The sequence below is a fragment of the Pseudorasbora parva genome, chromosome 20 (genome assembly GCF_024679245.1).
Source record: "Pseudorasbora parva isolate DD20220531a chromosome 20, ASM2467924v1, whole genome shotgun sequence".
NCBI lineage: Eukaryota > Metazoa > Chordata > Actinopteri > Cypriniformes > Gobionidae > Pseudorasbora > Pseudorasbora parva.
The window spans coordinates 14,972,264-14,990,840 of record NC_090191.1 but is presented as its reverse complement, the minus strand read 5'-3'; the positions used below and the strand labels follow the sequence as shown (position 1 = coordinate 14,990,840).

Genomic DNA, 18,577 nt, shown 5'->3' with positions numbered 1-18,577 from the left:
TCTCACATATATTTTATAATTTGTATTGTAAATGTCTACACACTTTCGTGATTTTAGACAGCAGTGGGGCTTTTGTTTTGGTCAGAGTGTGACGTCATAAAGCCGCGCCGCTACTGCATCTGTTATGATCCGGCTAAAAGGTTTGTGCATTCACTAATTTAAAATCTTTTAATGTGCAAATCATTCTAATCGTTTTGGTAGCTTTAACTCGTGTTGGCAGAAACGAAGCTTTTCGAAATGATTGTAATGCTCTTCGAATCACTGTCACTAACGTTAGCTTGAAGTGACATTAATGAGTTATTGAATGCAAAATGTTCATTAATTAACGTTGTTTATGTTATGAGTAACGGAAAGCGTTCGTGTCATTTCACTCCCTGTATTTTTAATCAGTTTGTTGTAAACATAGTGCTGACGAAAACTTTACAAATGCTTTAATGAAATTGCAATCTTTTAAATGTTAGTAACCTGCAATGATCATAAAAACTTTGTCATTAAATACCAAATATAAATTGTAATATGAAGCTTCTGTTAATGCACTTATACTTAACTTCAGCTGATTGAGACGCACCCAGAGATTTAGTTTGGATTTATTTTTCTTTCTGTTAATTATTCTCATCTTTAACATGACAGGTGTCCAAACACACTGAGAACTCCTGGTGAAGCGACTGTGATCCATGTGGCGCTATTATAAAGATGGCGTTTATTAAAGAGGAGAATCAAGAAATGAAGATTGAAGAAACATTAATAGTGAAACAAGAAGATACTGAGACACAAAAAGGTTGGTTTCATTCTCAAAGCTGAACTCAGTCATTTGATCCTTATAAAAGGTCATGAAACAGGCTGCACATCACTGAACACATTAAAAGCAAAAAATTTCACAAGAAGTAGACAGCGCTTAAATTGTTCTTTTTAGAGCAATTTCGTTTATTCTGGGTTGAAAAGCAAAGTCAAGGCTTGAAATCTGAGATAAAAGCAGGCAACAACAACAACAACAAAAAAGCAAAAGAGGGGTGACACTTTAAAATGTCCAGCGCTACAGAAAGGAATACTATTTTTGAAATATGTCAGAAATGGACATCCTAATTTAAGCGATTTTATTTGGACAGACTTATTGAGATTAAAGCTGCACTGTGTAGTATATGTAGTATGTACCAAAAACCGCCAGGCCATTGTTATGTTGTTCAGTTGAGTTTTTACAATATCCTGAATGTTTCCAACTTTTTGTAAATTGTGAGAATTTCTATTTTAACCATGGAGCCGGGACGCCTGAGGGAGTCGCCTGTCAATTGCATTATATTTGCGTTACCCTCGGTTTCCGTTTTTTTTTTTTCTGGCAGAAATACTTTACCCTTAGCAGTGTACAAGTATCATAGCAGCCGCTGAGCGAACGCACAGAGTAACGCCATTACATCATTTTAAACACACTTAAATGTATCTGGTATGATAAACAGAGCTACATTACCTAATACTCATGATCGGAAAAGCGAAAATAGCGCTGGTGACCTCCCCTTCATAATAAAAGTCCCGCTGCTTGCGGGCCATGTGTTGGATAACAATTGCTCCAGCAGCCTTGCTCAGGTCCCTCAACATTCACTCCTGCTCTGCTTCATACTACAGTAACGTTAATAATCACATCCATGAACATGATTTCTGCTCAGGTCCTATTCCGATTATTTTCCACCGGCTATGAGGTAAAGACCACACGTCCCAAGATTCTGCACTTAAACTTGGTGTCATCAAACTACACCTTCGTCTTGAATAGGCGCCCTCTAGCGGACGTAAAAGTTACATAGTGTAGCTTTAAGTTTACATTTTGAGCTGAGAAAATTACATTTGTGAAAATCCGGATGTAATTCAGATCAAAACAGATGGCGTAACGTTTGATCAAGTCAACACCCTCAAAGTCCTATCGCTCGTCCTGGGTCGACATTTCATTCAGTAACATTAGTAAGTTTTGATTTATATGCTGTTTAATGTTGATGATTGCATTATTTTCCATATGCATTACATATCATATCAGTCGTTTCTGCGGCTTTTTCTTTGCCTGTTTTATTAGGAGACGCGTAATGGCGAATCCTACCGCGTAAAAGCCGGAAAATATCGTTGATATAACAAACAGAAAAATAAATTCACAACTCTTGACTGAATAACTTTTAATAAGGTTTAATCTATATTTAAATGCCGTGATATATAATTTCCTGCAGGCTATGCATATATTACAGATATTTTACAGTTGATCCCTATTTTTGTACACTGTAAAACATTTGTATTTTTCATTTGTATGTTTGTTCTGCTTTATTTATTTGTGCTGTTGTTCTTATGTTATTACTGAGTGTCTTAACAATATTTTAAATACAGGTGCTTCTCAAAAAAATAGCATATTGTGATAAAGTTCATTATTTTCCATAATGTAATGATAAAAAATAAACTTTCATATATTTTAGATTCATTGCACACCAACTGAAATATTTCAGGTCTTTTATTCTTTTAATACTGTTGATTTTGGCATACAGCTCATGAAAACCCAAAATTCCTATTAAGACACAGAAAGAAATTTCTGAACGAATAGGCTGTTCTCAGAGTGCTGTAACAAGGCACCTCAATGGGAAGTCTGTGGGAAGGAAAAGGTGTGGCAAAAAACGCTGCACAACAAAAAGAGGTGACCAGACCCTGAGGAAGATTGTGGAGAAGGACCGATTCCAGACCTTGGGGGACCTGCGGAAGCAGTGGACTGTCTGGAGTAGAAACATCCAGAGCCACCGTGCACAGGCGTGTGCAGGAAATGGGCTACAGGTGGCGCATTCCCCAGGTCAAGCCACTTTTGGGCTACAGAGAAGCAGCACTGGACTGTTGCTCAGTGGTCCAATGTCATTCGGAAATCAAGGTGCCAGAGTCTGGAGGAAGACTGGGGAGAAGGAAATGCCAAAATGCCTGAAGTCCAGTGTCAAGTACCCACAGTCAGTGATGGTCTGGGGTGCCATGTCAGCTGCTGGTGTTGGTCCACTGTGTTTTATCAAGGTCAGGGTAAATGCAGCTAGCTATCAGGAGATTTTGGAGCACTTACTTTATGGAGATGAAGATTTGGTTTTTCAGCACGACCTGGCACCTGCTCACAGTGCCAAAACCACTGGTAAATGGTTTACTGACCATGGTATTACTGTGCTCAATTGGCCTGCCAACTCTCCTGACCTGAACCCCATAGAGAATCTGTGGGATACTGTGAAGAGAAAGTTGAGAGACGCAAGAACCAACACTCTGGATGAGCTTAAGGCCGCTATTGAAGCATCCTGGGCCTCCGTAACACCTCAGCAGTGCCACAGGCTGATTGCATTTACATTACATTTACATTTAATCATTTAGCAGACGCTTTTATCCAAAGCGACTTACAAAAAAGGGTAGAGCAATAGAAGCAACGAAACAAACAAAGCCAACAACCTGTAAGAGCTGTAACAAATCTCAATTAATTAGCACAGTACACAACTGTTTTTTTTTATTTTTTGTTTTTTTTATAGCCAGCTACAACAAATACTCACGTACGGAAAATACAGAACACTGGATTTGGATAGCTATGATAACAACCCATTAGGACTAAGGCTGATGCCCCAACTGTTGTCGTTAATGCGGATTCAGTGGCCCAATGGGTTGGTTTTGTATGGCATTCTAGCTAAACGCGCAGCAATAGCCATCGACAGCAAAAACTCACGTACGCAAAATACAGAACACTGGATTTTGGTAGCTATGATAACTATGTAACATACCCGCCTGAAGGCACAAATCCGGATGAGAGACGTAGATATGATCAGTAAGTGCTATTCTGTATTGTTCAAGTGCAATAGGAAAAGTGCAATTGGAAAAGATGTGTCTTAAGATGTTTTTTAAAAATGGCTACAGACTCGGCAGCACGAATTGAGATCGGCAGGTCATTCCACCAGGTGGGAACGGTCCAGGAAAATGTCCGTGAGAGCGATTTCATGCCTCTTTGGGAAGGAACCACGAGGCGCCGCTCATTCGCAGAACGCAAGCTTCTGGAGGGTGTGTAAGTCTGAACAATTGAGTTTAGGTATAATGGTGCAGAACCAGTGGTTGTTTTGTAGGCGAGAACTAGAGCCTTGAATTTGATGCGAGCAGCCATTGGCAACCAGTGCAGTTTGATGAAGAGAGGCGTAACATGCGTTCTCTTCGGCTCATTAAAGACCACTCTCGCCGCTGCATTCTGGATCAGCTGCAAGGGTTTGATAGTGCATGCTGGAAGCCCAGCCAGAAGAGCATTACAATAATCCAGTCTGGAGAGAACAAGAGCTTGAACCAGGAGTTGTGCAGCCTGTTCTGATAGGAAGGGTCTAATCTTTCTAATGTTGTATAAAGCAAATCTGCAGGACCGGGCTGTTGCAGTAATGTGGTCAGTGAAGTTTAACTGGTCATCAATCACAACTCCAAGGTTCCTGGCTGTCCTTGATGGAGTTATGGTCGATGAACCAAGCTGAATGGAGAAATTTTGATGAAGTGCTGGGTTGGTTGAGAAAACAAGTAATTCTGTCTTTGCAAGATTGAGTTTAAGATGATGCTCTTTCATCCAGTCAGAAATGTCTGTCAGACAGGCAGCGATACGAACACTGACTGTAGGATCATCTGGTTGAAATGAGAAGTAGAGTTGAGTGTCATCAGCATAGCAGTGATAGGAAAAGCCATGTTTCTGAATGACGGAACCTAATGATGACATGTAGATGGAGAAGAGAAGTGGTCCAAGGACTGAGCCCTGGGGAACCCCAGTAGCTAGATGATGTGACTTAGACACTACACCTCTCCATGACACCCTGTAGGACCTACCAGAGAGGTAAGACCTGAACCACTGGAGGGCAGTTCCTGAGATACCCATCGTCTTAAGTGTTGACAGGAGGATCTGGTGGTTAACTGTGTCAAAAGCAGCAGACAGATCCAGCAGAATGAGCACTGAGGATTTGGAAGCTGCTTTTGCCAGTCTCAGTGCCTCAGTTACCGAGAGCAAGGCAGTCTCAGTCGAATGGCCGCTTTTGAAGCCGGATTGGTTGTTGTCTAGGAGGTTGTCCCTTTCAAGAAACATAGAGAGTTGATTGAACACAACTCGCTCAAGGGTCTTTGCAATGAAAGGCAGAAGGGATACCGGTCGGTAGTTTTCTAAAAGTGCTGGATTCAGAGAGGGTTTCTTAAGCAGTGGGGTTACCCGAGCCTGCTTAAATGCTGTGGGAAAGGTTCCCGTATGAAGAGAAGTGTTGACAATGTGAGTGAGTGCAGGAGTGATTGAAGAAGAAATGGCCTGAAGGAGGTGAGTGGGTATAGGATCAAGTGGACAGGTAGTAGGGTGATTGGTCTGAGGTGTGTAATGGAGTAACTGATTGCCTCCATGCCACGCCGCATTGAAGCAGTCATTTCTGCAAAAGGATTCCTGACCAAGTATTGAGTGCATAACTGAACATAATTATTTAAATGTTGACTTTTTTTGTATTAAAAACCTTTTCTTTTATTGGTCGGATGAAATATGCAAATTTTGAGATAGGAATTTTGGGTTTTCATGAGCTGTATGCCAAAATCATCAGTATTAAAACAATAAAAGACCTGAGATATTTCAGTTGGTGTGCAATCAATCTAAAATATATGAAAGTTAAATTTTTATCATTACATTACGAAAAATGAACTTTATCACAATATGCACATTTTTTAAGAAGGACCTGTATATTAGTTAGACTAGTAGTTTTTTTTTATCATAACTTGTTCCCTATTGTTACTGTACTAGCATCTTGCATTATCTAGACAATGCTGTGTCTCTAAGAAACTTTCAATTTAATCAGAAATTGTTCAAAGTGGATAAAATCGCTACTTACTGCTTGCAGTTGTAATTGACACTTTCTTCAGTTTTAGACGCTGAGCGAAGCTTGCTTGAAATGGGCCAAGCAAACGAACCATTTTGAATTAAATTGTTGCGGTATCCGTTTATAATAAACATCAACCATGACTGTTGACATTTTTTATCTGTGGGTATGAAAAGTCCTCACGTCACCTTCACAGCCTGGAACATGACATTTGTGTCCATGAGCTGCCATTTTACTTGTCTACCTGATGATTTGGCTCCGTCAGTTCCACCTGAAAATGAACATGTTTGGACATATTCGCAAATGTTCGGGGTCACTTTTTTCTGTGGTGTTTTATGTAAGGTGACCTAATGTAAGGGCCTGCAATATCGCGATTTGACCGCTATGGCGCTGTAGCGCTAAAGTGTAATGCAGCCCTTACAAATGCTTTTGTGGTAGAAGAAAACCGTGAAAATTATGACAGATTGCAAACGAATCCTATCTAGCAAAGTGTGCGAAGTTTCACAAAACTTCGAACCAAGAATGTTGTAGTGTGCAATACAGGCTAATAGGCAACTTGCTTTTAACAGGAGCACAATGTGCATGTTGAAGCAAGATGAAACATCCCAGCACAAGAGCTGGGATTTTACAGACATTTAAAATGGGCGTGGTTAATGTGGAGAAACGCAGATGATCGGCACCTGCTTTTCTCGTGAAGTATGGAATGTCCTGGCCAGAACAACCTTTGTTCTTGTTCTTGCCACCTCGAGAAAACGAACAAATTTCTTTGTTCTTGCAGAGTATGTTCCAAGCTTTACTGTTTCATACTGTTAATGAAAAGGTGAATGAGAATCTGTTAGCTCAATTGTCATGTAAAAAAGATTGTAATTTTTATACTTGTAGTAATTGTTTGCAGATTAATATTTTACCAATCTTTGTGTCCTGAAGTAAATGTCCCGTTTAAGCAGCACCGTGTCGCCAGTCTTCATCAGAAAAATTGCAGCTGATTTTTTTATTTTTTTTCAACAGGAAGAGAACAGAATATTTAAACAATGCGTAGAAAGCATTTGTGTTCGATTTGAGTTGGACTGAAATCTGAGAACTTAAAGGGAATTATCTGTTTAGTTAGCACAAAGTTCATTGAAACAATCATTTAAAAAAGCTTAAGTGTTTTTCTTTTTTTTATAGTATAGTTAGAATATGTATACCTCAATGTTTTAACTAATTGAATAATTGTTCAAAACTTACTGATTAGTTGTCAACGGTGATGGCAATGATTGATGATTAGTTGATTAATCGTCCTAAATAATCGTTAGATTAATCAATTATCAAAATAATCGTTTGTTGCAGCCCTTCTTTATTGATAATAGTAAAGTTTGCCTAATCAAAACCAATGTACGAAAACCTAACCATATAGTATTTTTTTGTATATATAATATTAAGTGCTTTGTGTATTACACTGACACCAAGGCACTTTAAAATAAAATTTAACAAACATCTCTTTCTGTATCTTAGTGAATATATGATCTAACATACATGGTGCTGGTTTTAATGTCTGTTGCTTTGTGTAATTTATTTTTAGACCCGATGAAGCTGAAAGAGGAGAGCCAAGAACTGAATGAAATGGAAGAGACAAATCATTATAAAAATCCTGATTTCATGACTGGAGAAAAATTCACACAGACTGAAAACGTGTCCTCACAAAAAGTTGCTCTTAAGATCGAATCTAACCGCTATTACATTTGCCCTGGAAAGAGTTTTGACCAAAAACAAAATGTAAAAATCCACAAGAGTGATCACACTCTAGAGAATCTGTTCACCTGCCAGCAGTGTGGGAATAGTTTCACTCAGAAAGGACACCTTAACGCACACATGATAATTCACAAAGGAGAGAGTCCATTTACCTGCCAACAGTGTGGAAAGAGTTTCACTCAAAAAGGAAGCCTTAATGTCCACATGAGAATTCACACTGGAGAGAGCTCATTCACCTGCCAACAGTGTCGAAAGAAGTTCACTCGAAAAGGAGCCCTTAAAAGGCACATGAAAATTCATACCGGAGAGAAGCCTTACACCTGCCAGCAATGTGGTAAAAGCTTCACAACAAATCTAAACCTTGGGTATCATATGAACATTCACACTGGAGAGAACCCATTCTCATGTGATCAGTGTGGGAAGAATTTCAGGCGTAAAGTAACCTTAAAGAAGCACATGAGAACTCACTCTAAAGGGGACTGTTTTGTATGTCATCAGTGTGGAAAAAGTTTCACAGACAGTTATCGTCTTAACATGCACATAGCAATTCACTCAGGAGAGAAGCCTTTCAAATGCCAGCAGTGTGGAAAGAGTTTTCGATTAAATAAAAATCTTGAAAGTCACATGAGAATTCACACCGGAGAGAAGCCTTTCACGTGCCAGCAGTGTGGGAAAAGATGCAATCATAAAGTTACCCTTAGGAAACATATGAAACTTCACACTGAAGTGAAACCTTACACATGCTCTGAGTGTGGAAAAAGTTTCAGATATAAAGTAACCTTTAATGCCCACATGAGTGTTCACACTGGAGAAAAGCCTTACGGATGCCCTCAGTGTCAACAGAGTTTTGCATATAAAGAATCACTTGAAGCCCACATGAGAAGTCACAGTGGAGAGAAGCCTTTCACCTGCAAACTCTGTGGAAAGAGCTTCTCAGAAAAAGGAAATCTTAAAACTCACATGAGAGTTCACACTGGAGAAAAGCCTTTCGCCTGCACTCAGTGCGGAAAGAGTTTCACGGTTAACGGAAACCTCAAGAGTCACATGAGAGTTCACACTAGAGAGAGTCGTTTCTCATGTCTTAAGTGTGAGAAGAGCTTCACGTGTAAAAAAGACTTGAATTGTCATTTGAAAACTCATTCTTGAAATAAACTGTTCTGATTTTGGTAAGAGGTTTAGAGAAAAGGTGTTCTTTCAAAAATCACTTTTGCATTCACTGTGGAAGAAGGCCATTTAATTGATAAGTATAATAATAAAAAAATATTTTATTACACTTACAGATACACCTAGCCTGACAAGCCAGACCCACATCAATGTTTGGTCTGGAAAATCATTATTGACAGGGCTCAATCGGAGGGGTGGGATAAACGGTTGTCTTTCAAACTACCTCTGCACTGTGTGCACGCAATTGGATAGCGTTACAGCCAACCAGAACAACGAAGGTGAAGCAGAGCTAGGTGACAGATTTATCTTTCGCTGTATCTGGTCAGCAAAACTCAGAACACATCTTCCCTTTTTAAGAATGACTTCAGTGCCGTTCTTTTCTCAGAGAAAAGCTTAACTCCAAGTCTTCTAGAGTCAAAAGACCAGCGTTCGCCAGCTTCTCTTTACTAGTAGCACACAAGCGCAACTCGGCCATCATTATGTTAAGCCCCGCCCACCAACTCTATACACGATGTGATTGGCCCGACCAGAGTTTGGTTTTTAAGGCTTAGATTTGTATTGAGAATTGCTATACTCTCAGCAGATTAGATTTGGTGCTGCTAGGGTGCGTCTAGATTTCTAGGCTAAGATACACCTGAAAAGTCATGAAAATGTGAAACCCTGTTTGTGTGAAGAGTTTTATGTGCGCCAAAAAATACACATCTGTGTACAATCAAAGCTACATTCAAACTGTTGCTGAATGTGGGCCAACATATGATTGTTCTCCTTCTCAACTTTTATTGGCATCTTTCACCTCTTTTTACTTTGCCTTGAGGTCTTTTTCTTTTTTGTTATATGTATTTGTATATATGTATCCACCGGTATCTATCTGACCACCCCATTGGCTTTATTTTGAGTATTTTATGGTTATAGAGACATAACTTCATTCCATATATTCATACCTCAGATCATATATTATGTAAACTTTTGTTTTATTGTGCCTTGTAAATTAAAGATTGTAAATAAAATTACATTACCTTAATGAATTTGATTTTTGCCATTTTTACCACAGATGAAGATCAGGACATCAGGATTATAATTAGTACATGATTATAGTTGCTGTTAAGGCTGGTTCCAGTTGTGGGTTGTGTAATAGCTAAACATTCGAATGATCCTAAGTGTTTCATTGGAGACCTCTGACAGCTTTTCAAAGTATATTTGATAGGATGTGCGAACACAGGTTTTTAACACTTAATGTAGCTTATGAGCAATTAAGAAAAATAGGTGTTTGCATGCATTACTAACACTATCTATATTCCAATTTTGTTTGTATAGCGCCTTTCACAATACATATAATTCAAAACAGTGTTACAGAAAATACATGCATCTACATTAGAATTTAGATATAATTTATCAGAGGTGACTGTCCATATTAAGGATTTCAGAAATGTACATATACAAATCACACAATTAACTAACAATGTAATAATTTAGATATAATTTATCAGAGGTGACTGTCCATGTTAAGGATTTCGGAAATGTACAAATACAAATCACACAATTAACTAACAATGTAATAATTTAAGACAGAAACAATGAGCTCAATTGAAGCAATGAGTATATGTTGTTAACAAATGATTAAATATAGAACTTTCATCATTTGTACATGTTGATTCAGAGTATGCATCATCTGAAATCAGTCTGTCAGGAGTTGGAGTCTTCTCTTTACAGGTGTTGGGGTATCTGAAGCCTTTATAAGTAATTAATAATATAAATAATTAGCATAGCTGCTGTTCATAACATTAAGCAAAAATAATTATGAGCACTGATAAAATGGCAGTGCAGGGTTATGAGAGTCTAAAGGGGGTCGCACACCGGACGCGGAGCTCGGCGGCGCGCCACGTCTTTAAAATTCGAACACATTGTTTTCAATGAGTGTACGCACACCGGTGGCGGCATTCGGCGCCTGTCCGCGGCGACTCAGGAAGTTGTTCTAAATCCTGCCGCGCCACAGAGCGCCATTTCAAGGCTTTATATTAAAAGTATATTTTCGTTAAGGTATACTGATTTCAACCTTTGCTACAAGACACATTTGTTTTACATTCTGAGTTCAACAGCTTGAATAAAGTCTAAACATATTTTGGGGAAATGTATAATAAACTTAGCCTTTTAAAATGTGCGCGTCCGGTGTGCGATACCTGAGACGCTGCGTGGCGCGCCGCCGAGCTCCGCGTCCGGTGTGCGACCCCCTTAAGCCCCAAACATTATCTGGAAGGCTATTCCAGAGTTTAGCTCTCCTTTTTTTAGTGAACTTTGATATGCCAGGTATTACCAGAAATCCAAAGTTAGTAAGGCGATAGAAGATCAGTTAAATATACAGAAGCTAAATCATTTAGCCCTTATTGGTCAGTAGCAAAAATTTGTAATTGATACAGAATTTAAAAGGTAACCATTGCAGAGACTATCAAATTGGTGTTTTATGATCATATCGTCACATAACGATAGAGAAAGGGCTCAAATGCAGGAAAAATAAAGTAAAGAGAGGAGAGGTAAACAGGAAACACAACAGGGAGCAGACAACATCAAACATGGCAACAGCAACTAACCTGCACAGGACCAAGGGGGTAATCTAGCGCTCGGAAAGCGTTCCACCCATAGGGGCTGCCATTGCTAACCAAGCCATCACCTGCTGTTAGCATCCCATTGACTCCCATTCATTTTTGAGTCACTTTGACAGTGAATAACTTTGCATCTGAGACGTTTAAAGACTCCATTTGTCCATTGTTTATTTCTAAAGAAACACGACAATGTATAAAAGGCTCCATTACCTTGTATCTTACACTATCGCCCCGCAGAAGCTGTTTTTGTAAAAATAGGCTAATGATTGCGTCATAACCAACGCGACCCTGTCGCACAGTTGAGAAATTACCGTATAGACCTGAGGAGACGCTCGCAGGCAATCTTTTACTGTCTATGAGACAGTCGGGGGGACGTGGAGACATGTCCTGGAGACTAGTCTGATAAAGTCAAGGGGGAAGAATGGGGAGAAGCCCATAGTGAGCCAAAAGCAGCGGGAGAAAATATTTAAACAACGTGATTCAGATTTCGCTTTCCACATCTACTAGAAGACCTACAGCTGTCAGACAGGAGGCTCACGTCACATCTACGTCGTCGAGCTCAGTCTGAGCCTGCGCAGTTCGCTCAGCCATCAGGAAGTGAGTGCCCCTAGGTTGACTTCATTCTTTCGCCGTTGACGTCAATGGGAACGCTCCGTCCATTTCTTTTACTGTCTATGCACAGGACTGAAGACACAATGAGAATATAAAAGGTGACAAACCAATAGGGAAATGAGGGAGAACAGGTGGGGCAAATTAAGCAAAAATGAGATAAGAAGGATGGGGTGACAAGGAACCAGAGACATTACATCACATTAAAACAAGACAAAAGGCTTGTTCAACTTCATACAGAGATGCGCAGACCGATCGACAGTTGACGTGAACCAGTGAATGCTGGTTAGAAATTTTGTCCGACTTGAGGCAGCTCTGACAGCACATGACTGTGACGTATGTCAACAAAGTACCACGAGAGCAATTCGAGAGCAGCTGGGTGATGCAGCTGGTTCAGATTCTCAAGAGTGGCTGCACCAGAGTGCACAAGCTCTGATGACGACACAGCTGATCCACAATTGGCCGGATTCACCGCATGACAGCGATCACGTGTGTTTTGAGGTTATTCTAAAATAACCTGACAAGGAAGTGGAGACATCACATCACATTAAAACAAGACAAAACCACTAAATGTGCTGCACAGGACAAGACAGACATTTTCTTCACCTAGTAAGAACTCTTTCCATTTTAAACTAATTGTAGCGGGTTTAATGAGGATGCAGGACAACCAGCAAGTAATGCATTACAGTAATCTAGAGATCATGACAGCATGAACTAACTTTTCTGCATCAGAAACAGATAGCATGTTCTGTAGCTTAATGTTGTTTTTGAGTTAGAAGAAGTTTTGTAACTTATGAAAGGACCAGGATAGGGAACCACTGACCTAGAGATAAATACGAGTTAATAGTATTGAGGAGAGGCTCTTCTGCAACAGGTAATAATTATTTCAGTAGTTTAGAGGGTATTGGATCTAATAAACAACAAATAATGTTGATGGTTTTATTTGAAATACGTTTATTAGCTCTTTGAGTCCCTAGTTGCATGGGATTACGATTCTGCCACAATTCTGCGCGCACAAGATCATATTTTGAGCAGTTTGCACGCGCGTGAACTGAGTTTTGCGGAGAAAATCTCTTTTGCATTTAAAATAAGTTTATTTGGATGTGCACCGACATTCTCTTTCACGTGTGCAACATCTTGGTTGCTTGCGCTGCGATACCTGCTCTTACTGCTCGTTGGCTCGCTTGCTCAACACAACTCGACGTTACAATATGACATAATTCCAGCCAATCAGAGATGAGAGGCTAAATTCTGATTGGCTGGCTTAACAACCTCTCACAAGACTCCCTGCATTACTCTACAGCGGACAAGGAAATATACATGGTGGAAATATACTTGGAAAATCAGATTTAACACTGTTATAAAGTCTTTGACATTCATTTTCAACTTCAATTGCCTGCCTTTCGACGACCACACATAAGTATCTTATTTTTACTAAATTAATATCAATCATATTGTTACATAATAGTACTTCCTACTGATCCTAAGACCCTAAGTTATTTAGGGTCTTACACATTTCAACACAGGGTGTTACTCATTTTCAGAAATAAAAATGGACAGACTAAAACCTTTTACTTTGCATATTAAATCTTACAAAATGATAAAACATATAAAATATAGAACTTTGTAACTACTAAAATATTTTACTTAAACTGTTACTAAACTAACATACTATACAAACTAGCATACTTGGCTTTTATTAGATGTTTGTGTTCCAGATAGAAATACTGTGGGGGTCACCAATAGGGAGAGAGAGACAAAAAGGCCTCTTAAAGATCGAGCAGATCTACTCGCCCTTATGCTCTGCTTAGACTTTATAGACTGCCAAGAAACTCATTAATGTATCTGGCACCTATTCTGAGAGATAATTTGCAGCGAAAACAAAAAGGTCTTTATATCTGTTTCTTTATATCTGTCTTTTGGAGTGCAGCAACTTCTTACGGCAGCTGGGTCTGGATGTAAGTCATCTCTGTGCATGAGTTTTTCACATGAGACGGTTGCCATCTAACATCTCAGGCTCCAGACTTAAACAAAATTAATGCAACTTGCATAACACATGTATACATGTATAAATAATAAAAAAATTCACAAGATATTACCTTTCCAACTCTCCTCAGCAAGGTCCAATGTGGAAGGTGAAACAACTGGCCGGCACTCCAAATTCCCAGTCACTGCACAGTATATCAAGCACACCCATCCAGAGTAATAGAGGGTAATGTCATTTTTTGCTCCATTGATCTTTATGCTTCTTTTTTTACTGCCGACTTTAGGTCTGTCCATTTCTTATTCACTGCATCCACATCCCTAATGAAGTTGGCGACAACTGAAAAGGCCTCTTTCCCCTGGTCATGCGTGTCGCTTATTGTTCATCGAAATATTTTTATGCAGTCTCCCAAGGAGTGCTTTCTTCTTTGCACTAATTTCCTTAACAAGAACCTCCAGCTCTAGCCTTAGTGAAGTTTTTGTTTCTTTTCTTGTGATCCATCTGTCTCACTTGTACAACTTTTCCTGCATCCTGATTGGCCCATCGTCTGGCTTGCCATTGGTCGGAGCTCTGCTTCGTTTAAGCCTAGTTCAGACTGCACGATTTTCAAACTCGTCGGGTCACTGCTCTATTCACACTGCATGACTATCTGGGGTATCATTCAGTCACTGCTGTGTTCACACTGCACGATGGTTTGACGACAGAGGAGTTCACACTGCATGACTGAACAAGAGGAAGAGTCGCCGACAACTCTCTCTCTCTCTCCGGTGCGCAAACTACGTTTCCCAACTACACGTGCGATGTGACGAGTAAACAACGCGAAATCACACGTGCGTCAGACCGGAGTTCAGTGCAAGACTTTGAATTGTTATTTAAAATGATAAACTGCACAACGTTTGCTTCAAATTGTATGTGCGCTGATTTATGGAGAAAAAGAAAAAATATTATGGCGGAGGAAATTGTTGTAGAGACAGAGGGAGCCAGGATTGTGTTCTGCAAAGACAGTTTGGGGTAAATAAACTATTTTGTAATGCGCTGCTGCTGTGGCTGGATGTGCAGATGTTTGGGCTTTGTTTCTGTTTGATAGAATTGTAAATATATCAATTAAAATACTGATATTCTGCTCTATAACTCCTCCCTGAGCCTCCTGCTGCCCTGTATCTCACTCTCTCATTGGCTGTCGGTCATCGCCGATGTAATTTTCAGTCAGAACGTAGTTCACACAGCAGGAGTTTCAATCGCCGACAGCTCCAGATATTAAACATGCCAAATATCTCACCGGCGTCGGCAACTCGTCGGCGATTCTCTCTGATCGCGTCTTTGATTATTCACACTGCGTGATTTTCACTCGCGTGCACGAGCATCTATTTGCCTGTGATCTCGGGCATTTGTCGGCGATTTCACAAAACCTGTCGGCGACTCAAAATCGGGGCAAAAATCGGGAGTGGGTGACTTCATCACTCTTCAGTGCTTTTTGACAAACATTGAGCGATCATCATCATTTACTGATATTTCTTCACCTGTTCGATTTGAAGAGGTAAGAGTGCATGGTTTTACTACGATTTGCTTAATTTTCATGTGGTTCGCTGCACCTTTACCTGTACTGTATCTGTGAAGTGGCTTACTAATTTACCATGCTTTTACCTCAACTATCACCCTTTTTTGTTGCCAAATAATGAATTAAATACCTTAACTAACATATTCCTTATATTTTGATGGTTTAATTAAACTTGTGAATTAAAACAATTGTCCCCATGGATATCACTTTTGGCCACTACTGTAGATCTGACAAGTGTATTGTGCATGTTTTAAAGCAGTGTCATTTGTTTATTTTGTATTGTAGAAGATGGATTACAGTGCCCATGCCTCTGATGAGCTTAAACCCTTACTTAAGGGCAGCGGCTCTTGCCACTGCCTACAGAAAAATCCCACCCTGGGACACTCATGGCCTGCTGCAAGAGTCAAGGAGGAGGACATTGCTCACGTGGCAGCAGCAGGAGGTGATATGTCCAATCACCAGCTGGTGCTGAGGAAAAGCGCCCTGCAATTTGACCTGTACCGGGGCAAAATCTTCCAATCGTTGCTTTCCAAGGATGTTGGTTACGCAGCCATGGTGTTGGCTGTGCATCAGCAGGAGCATGAGGGTGGTGACACCACCCAGTTTGCTGTCATGGGCAACAAAGATGCATTGCTGCGGTATGCTAGCCTGTTTCCTGAATTGATGGCTGCCATCCATGAGGGCCGGGTCAAAGCAAGTTATACCAGCCCAGGAAGACCAGGTGCTCATTGGATTCAGAAACTTTGCCACCATGTCCTTCAAGGACATTTATGAGGTGACGGGCCACGACAGAAAAGGGTATGGGTTCACATTTTTAACAGAGGATGCAGACATTAGAGAATGTATAGTGTTGGGGCTTGAGCTAATTCTGTGTCCCTCCATTTTAGCTTCATCAAGTGGGTAAAAAAGCAGAATGCCTGACCGGGTACGAAAATGGAATTTCTGCAGAAGTACATTTGGAGAAGAGACACTGAGATGCAGTCAGAATCAGCTCCTCCATGCATGAATCAAACTTTGTCTGACTAAAAACTTGCGTCGCTTGTGGCATCCTCCTGGGCCCTGTCCTCTGTATTCACAGCCTTCACAGACTCCTTTTATCATGCTTGGCTGTGCCTGTTGGTTCCTTACCGCTTGTGGTCATACAGGCTGTTTTGCTCACAACCCAACTGTCACTGTCTTGGCTTCCCGCTGACAGCATGCAGAATATACAAGACCGTCAGAAGGGTCTTGGATGTCAGTGGCTGAATACAGAGTACCTTGAGTGCCGGTCCTGCAAGAAAAAGCTGGCAGCCTGGTCCCAGGATCTTCTTAACCAGCTAGATCCTGTCCAGAGGGAAATGTTTCCTGCGTTTTTGACCTACAGGTTGGCAGACATGATTTTTTTTTTTACATTTTAACATGAGAAAATGTCTTTCTCATGATCAAGTATGGTGACAAAATAAAACGTGGCGCGTTTCTAATCGGATTAAAAAGGAGAACTATAATGTATGGCGGAATAGCACTTCTGAGAGTACTTCTGCTCGGTGCAGTAAAAAGTCCCGGCCGAAACATCTTTCCTCACATCTCCCCCTCACTCTCTCATTTCTGTCAATAGGGAGATGTGAGGGAAGATATTTCGGCCGGGACTTTTTACTGCGCCGAGCTGAAGTATGCCAAAGATTCCCGGAAGCTCTATTATTTCCGGTTAAAATTCGAAGAGCGGATCCGTGCACACTCTACCGGCTGATATTACCCACAAGTCATTGTGCGCGGGCGGGAGGTGCCGCGACCAGAGTGTAAACATGGCGACTGGAGGTGGTGAGGGAGATGCGTCCTCAGTATTTAAGTGTAAGAATTTCAACATTAAGCTCTAATAAAGTATTTTTTATTATCTCATAAGATTAATGGATTGATGTTGTGTGAAAAAAGTAGCATGTTTATCTTGTAGGGACCGACAAAGACACTTAGTGCCTTATAAACTGGCGCATTGCAAATTAATCCCTTTTCACAGGGAAGAGGAATGCTGCCATCAAAGGGTTTGAGTAAGTAGCATTTTTAAAATTTCTATGCTTTTGTTGAGTGTTTACATTTACTGTTATATTGTGTTTTTGGAGATGATCTCAGAGATAGACACAAATACAGGATACAGCTTGTACTTTTGAAATTTTCCAGCCTCCAGCATGAAAATGTTTCTTTAATTTGTTTATGTTGCCTCTAGTCTGATCTTTAGATACAATTTAAGAACAGGTTATAGATAGAACAGATTAAAGAAATGTCTATAGGAAGAGCTCTTATTGGGGGGAAATTAATCAAATTTAATGAAGCTCATTTAATAAAATATGTATTTTAATAACAATGTCATATATTTTAAAATAATGGAATATCTTTTTGGATTATAGGGTAGATTAAATCACACATCTCCCTAAAACCACTCCTGATCTATATTGTTTGAAAATTTTAATTGGTCAATTCATGAAAAAAAAAACGTTCGTGTTGAGATGATAGATTAATCTTTGATATTAATGGACACTTTACTGTAAGGTTATTCAAATATCTATAAGTATGATAAATTTATAAGTAAATGAGGTTTCCATGGGTTAAATATGGTTATGCCTTCCAGTTTGTTATTACTACTGTTTGTGTTACTTGTTTATTATCTTTAACTTAGTAAAATCTATTCTGTGTTAAAGCTCAATGGACATGTTTGCTTTTATACATTGCAAGATTTTCACTCATGTTGCTGTGAATAACAGTGCACATATATTTACTTACTGTGTTCTCTTTTGGGTACATAAGGGCTTTCATCAGGAAAACCTGAAGCAAGGTAGTATGTGATTTTGCATTTTGTCTTCTATTCTGCCATAAATCCGAATATTATTTTAATATTTTACTAATTGTGAGTCTTTTTCCTCCACAAATGTTATAGGATCTTAAGTGTCCACAGTCAGGGATCAGCACAGAGGGAGGGGAACCGACAGCAGCATCTTGGAAGTGGTATAGGGTGATGGGCGCTGCATTATGTTCTAAGCCATCCATCACCGCGCCAGTGCTTATATAATCTGGCAACCAAGATGATGCTATTGGTTCCTTTCCCTCTGTTGCTGACCCT

At 39.9% G+C, this 18,577-nt stretch overlaps 1 protein-coding gene and 1 long non-coding RNA gene across 2 annotated transcripts; both read left to right on the top strand.

Moving 5' to 3' along the window:
• The first annotated feature begins 272 nt into the window (after positions 1-272).
• Positions 273-9,762, top strand: LOC137049483 (gastrula zinc finger protein XlCGF57.1-like). Its single transcript, XM_067428005.1, has 3 exons — positions 273-456; positions 631-778; positions 7,408-9,762. The coding sequence occupies exons 2-3, from the start codon at positions 694-696 to the stop codon at positions 8,721-8,723; spliced, it is 1,401 nt and encodes a 466-aa protein (XP_067284106.1). The 5' UTR covers positions 273-456; positions 631-693; the 3' UTR covers positions 8,724-9,762.
• A 6,051-nt stretch (positions 9,763-15,813) lies between these two features.
• Positions 15,814-18,577, top strand: LOC137049497 (uncharacterized). The gene is made up of 4 exons (XR_010899622.1): positions 15,814-16,287; positions 16,377-16,852; positions 18,265-18,292; positions 18,395-18,577. It is a non-coding gene; the product is annotated as an uncharacterized lncRNA (long non-coding RNA).

Excerpts from the sequence above, each read along its gene's own strand:
- LOC137049483 (XM_067428005.1), top strand. The coding sequence starts at position 694 with ATGGCGTTTATTAAAGAGGAGAATCAAGAAATGAAGATTGAAGAAACA. Across the intron at positions 779-7,407 it reads AGATACTGAGACACAAAAAG|ACCCGATGAAGCTGAAAGAG; the intron begins GTTGGTTTCATT and ends ATTTATTTTTAG.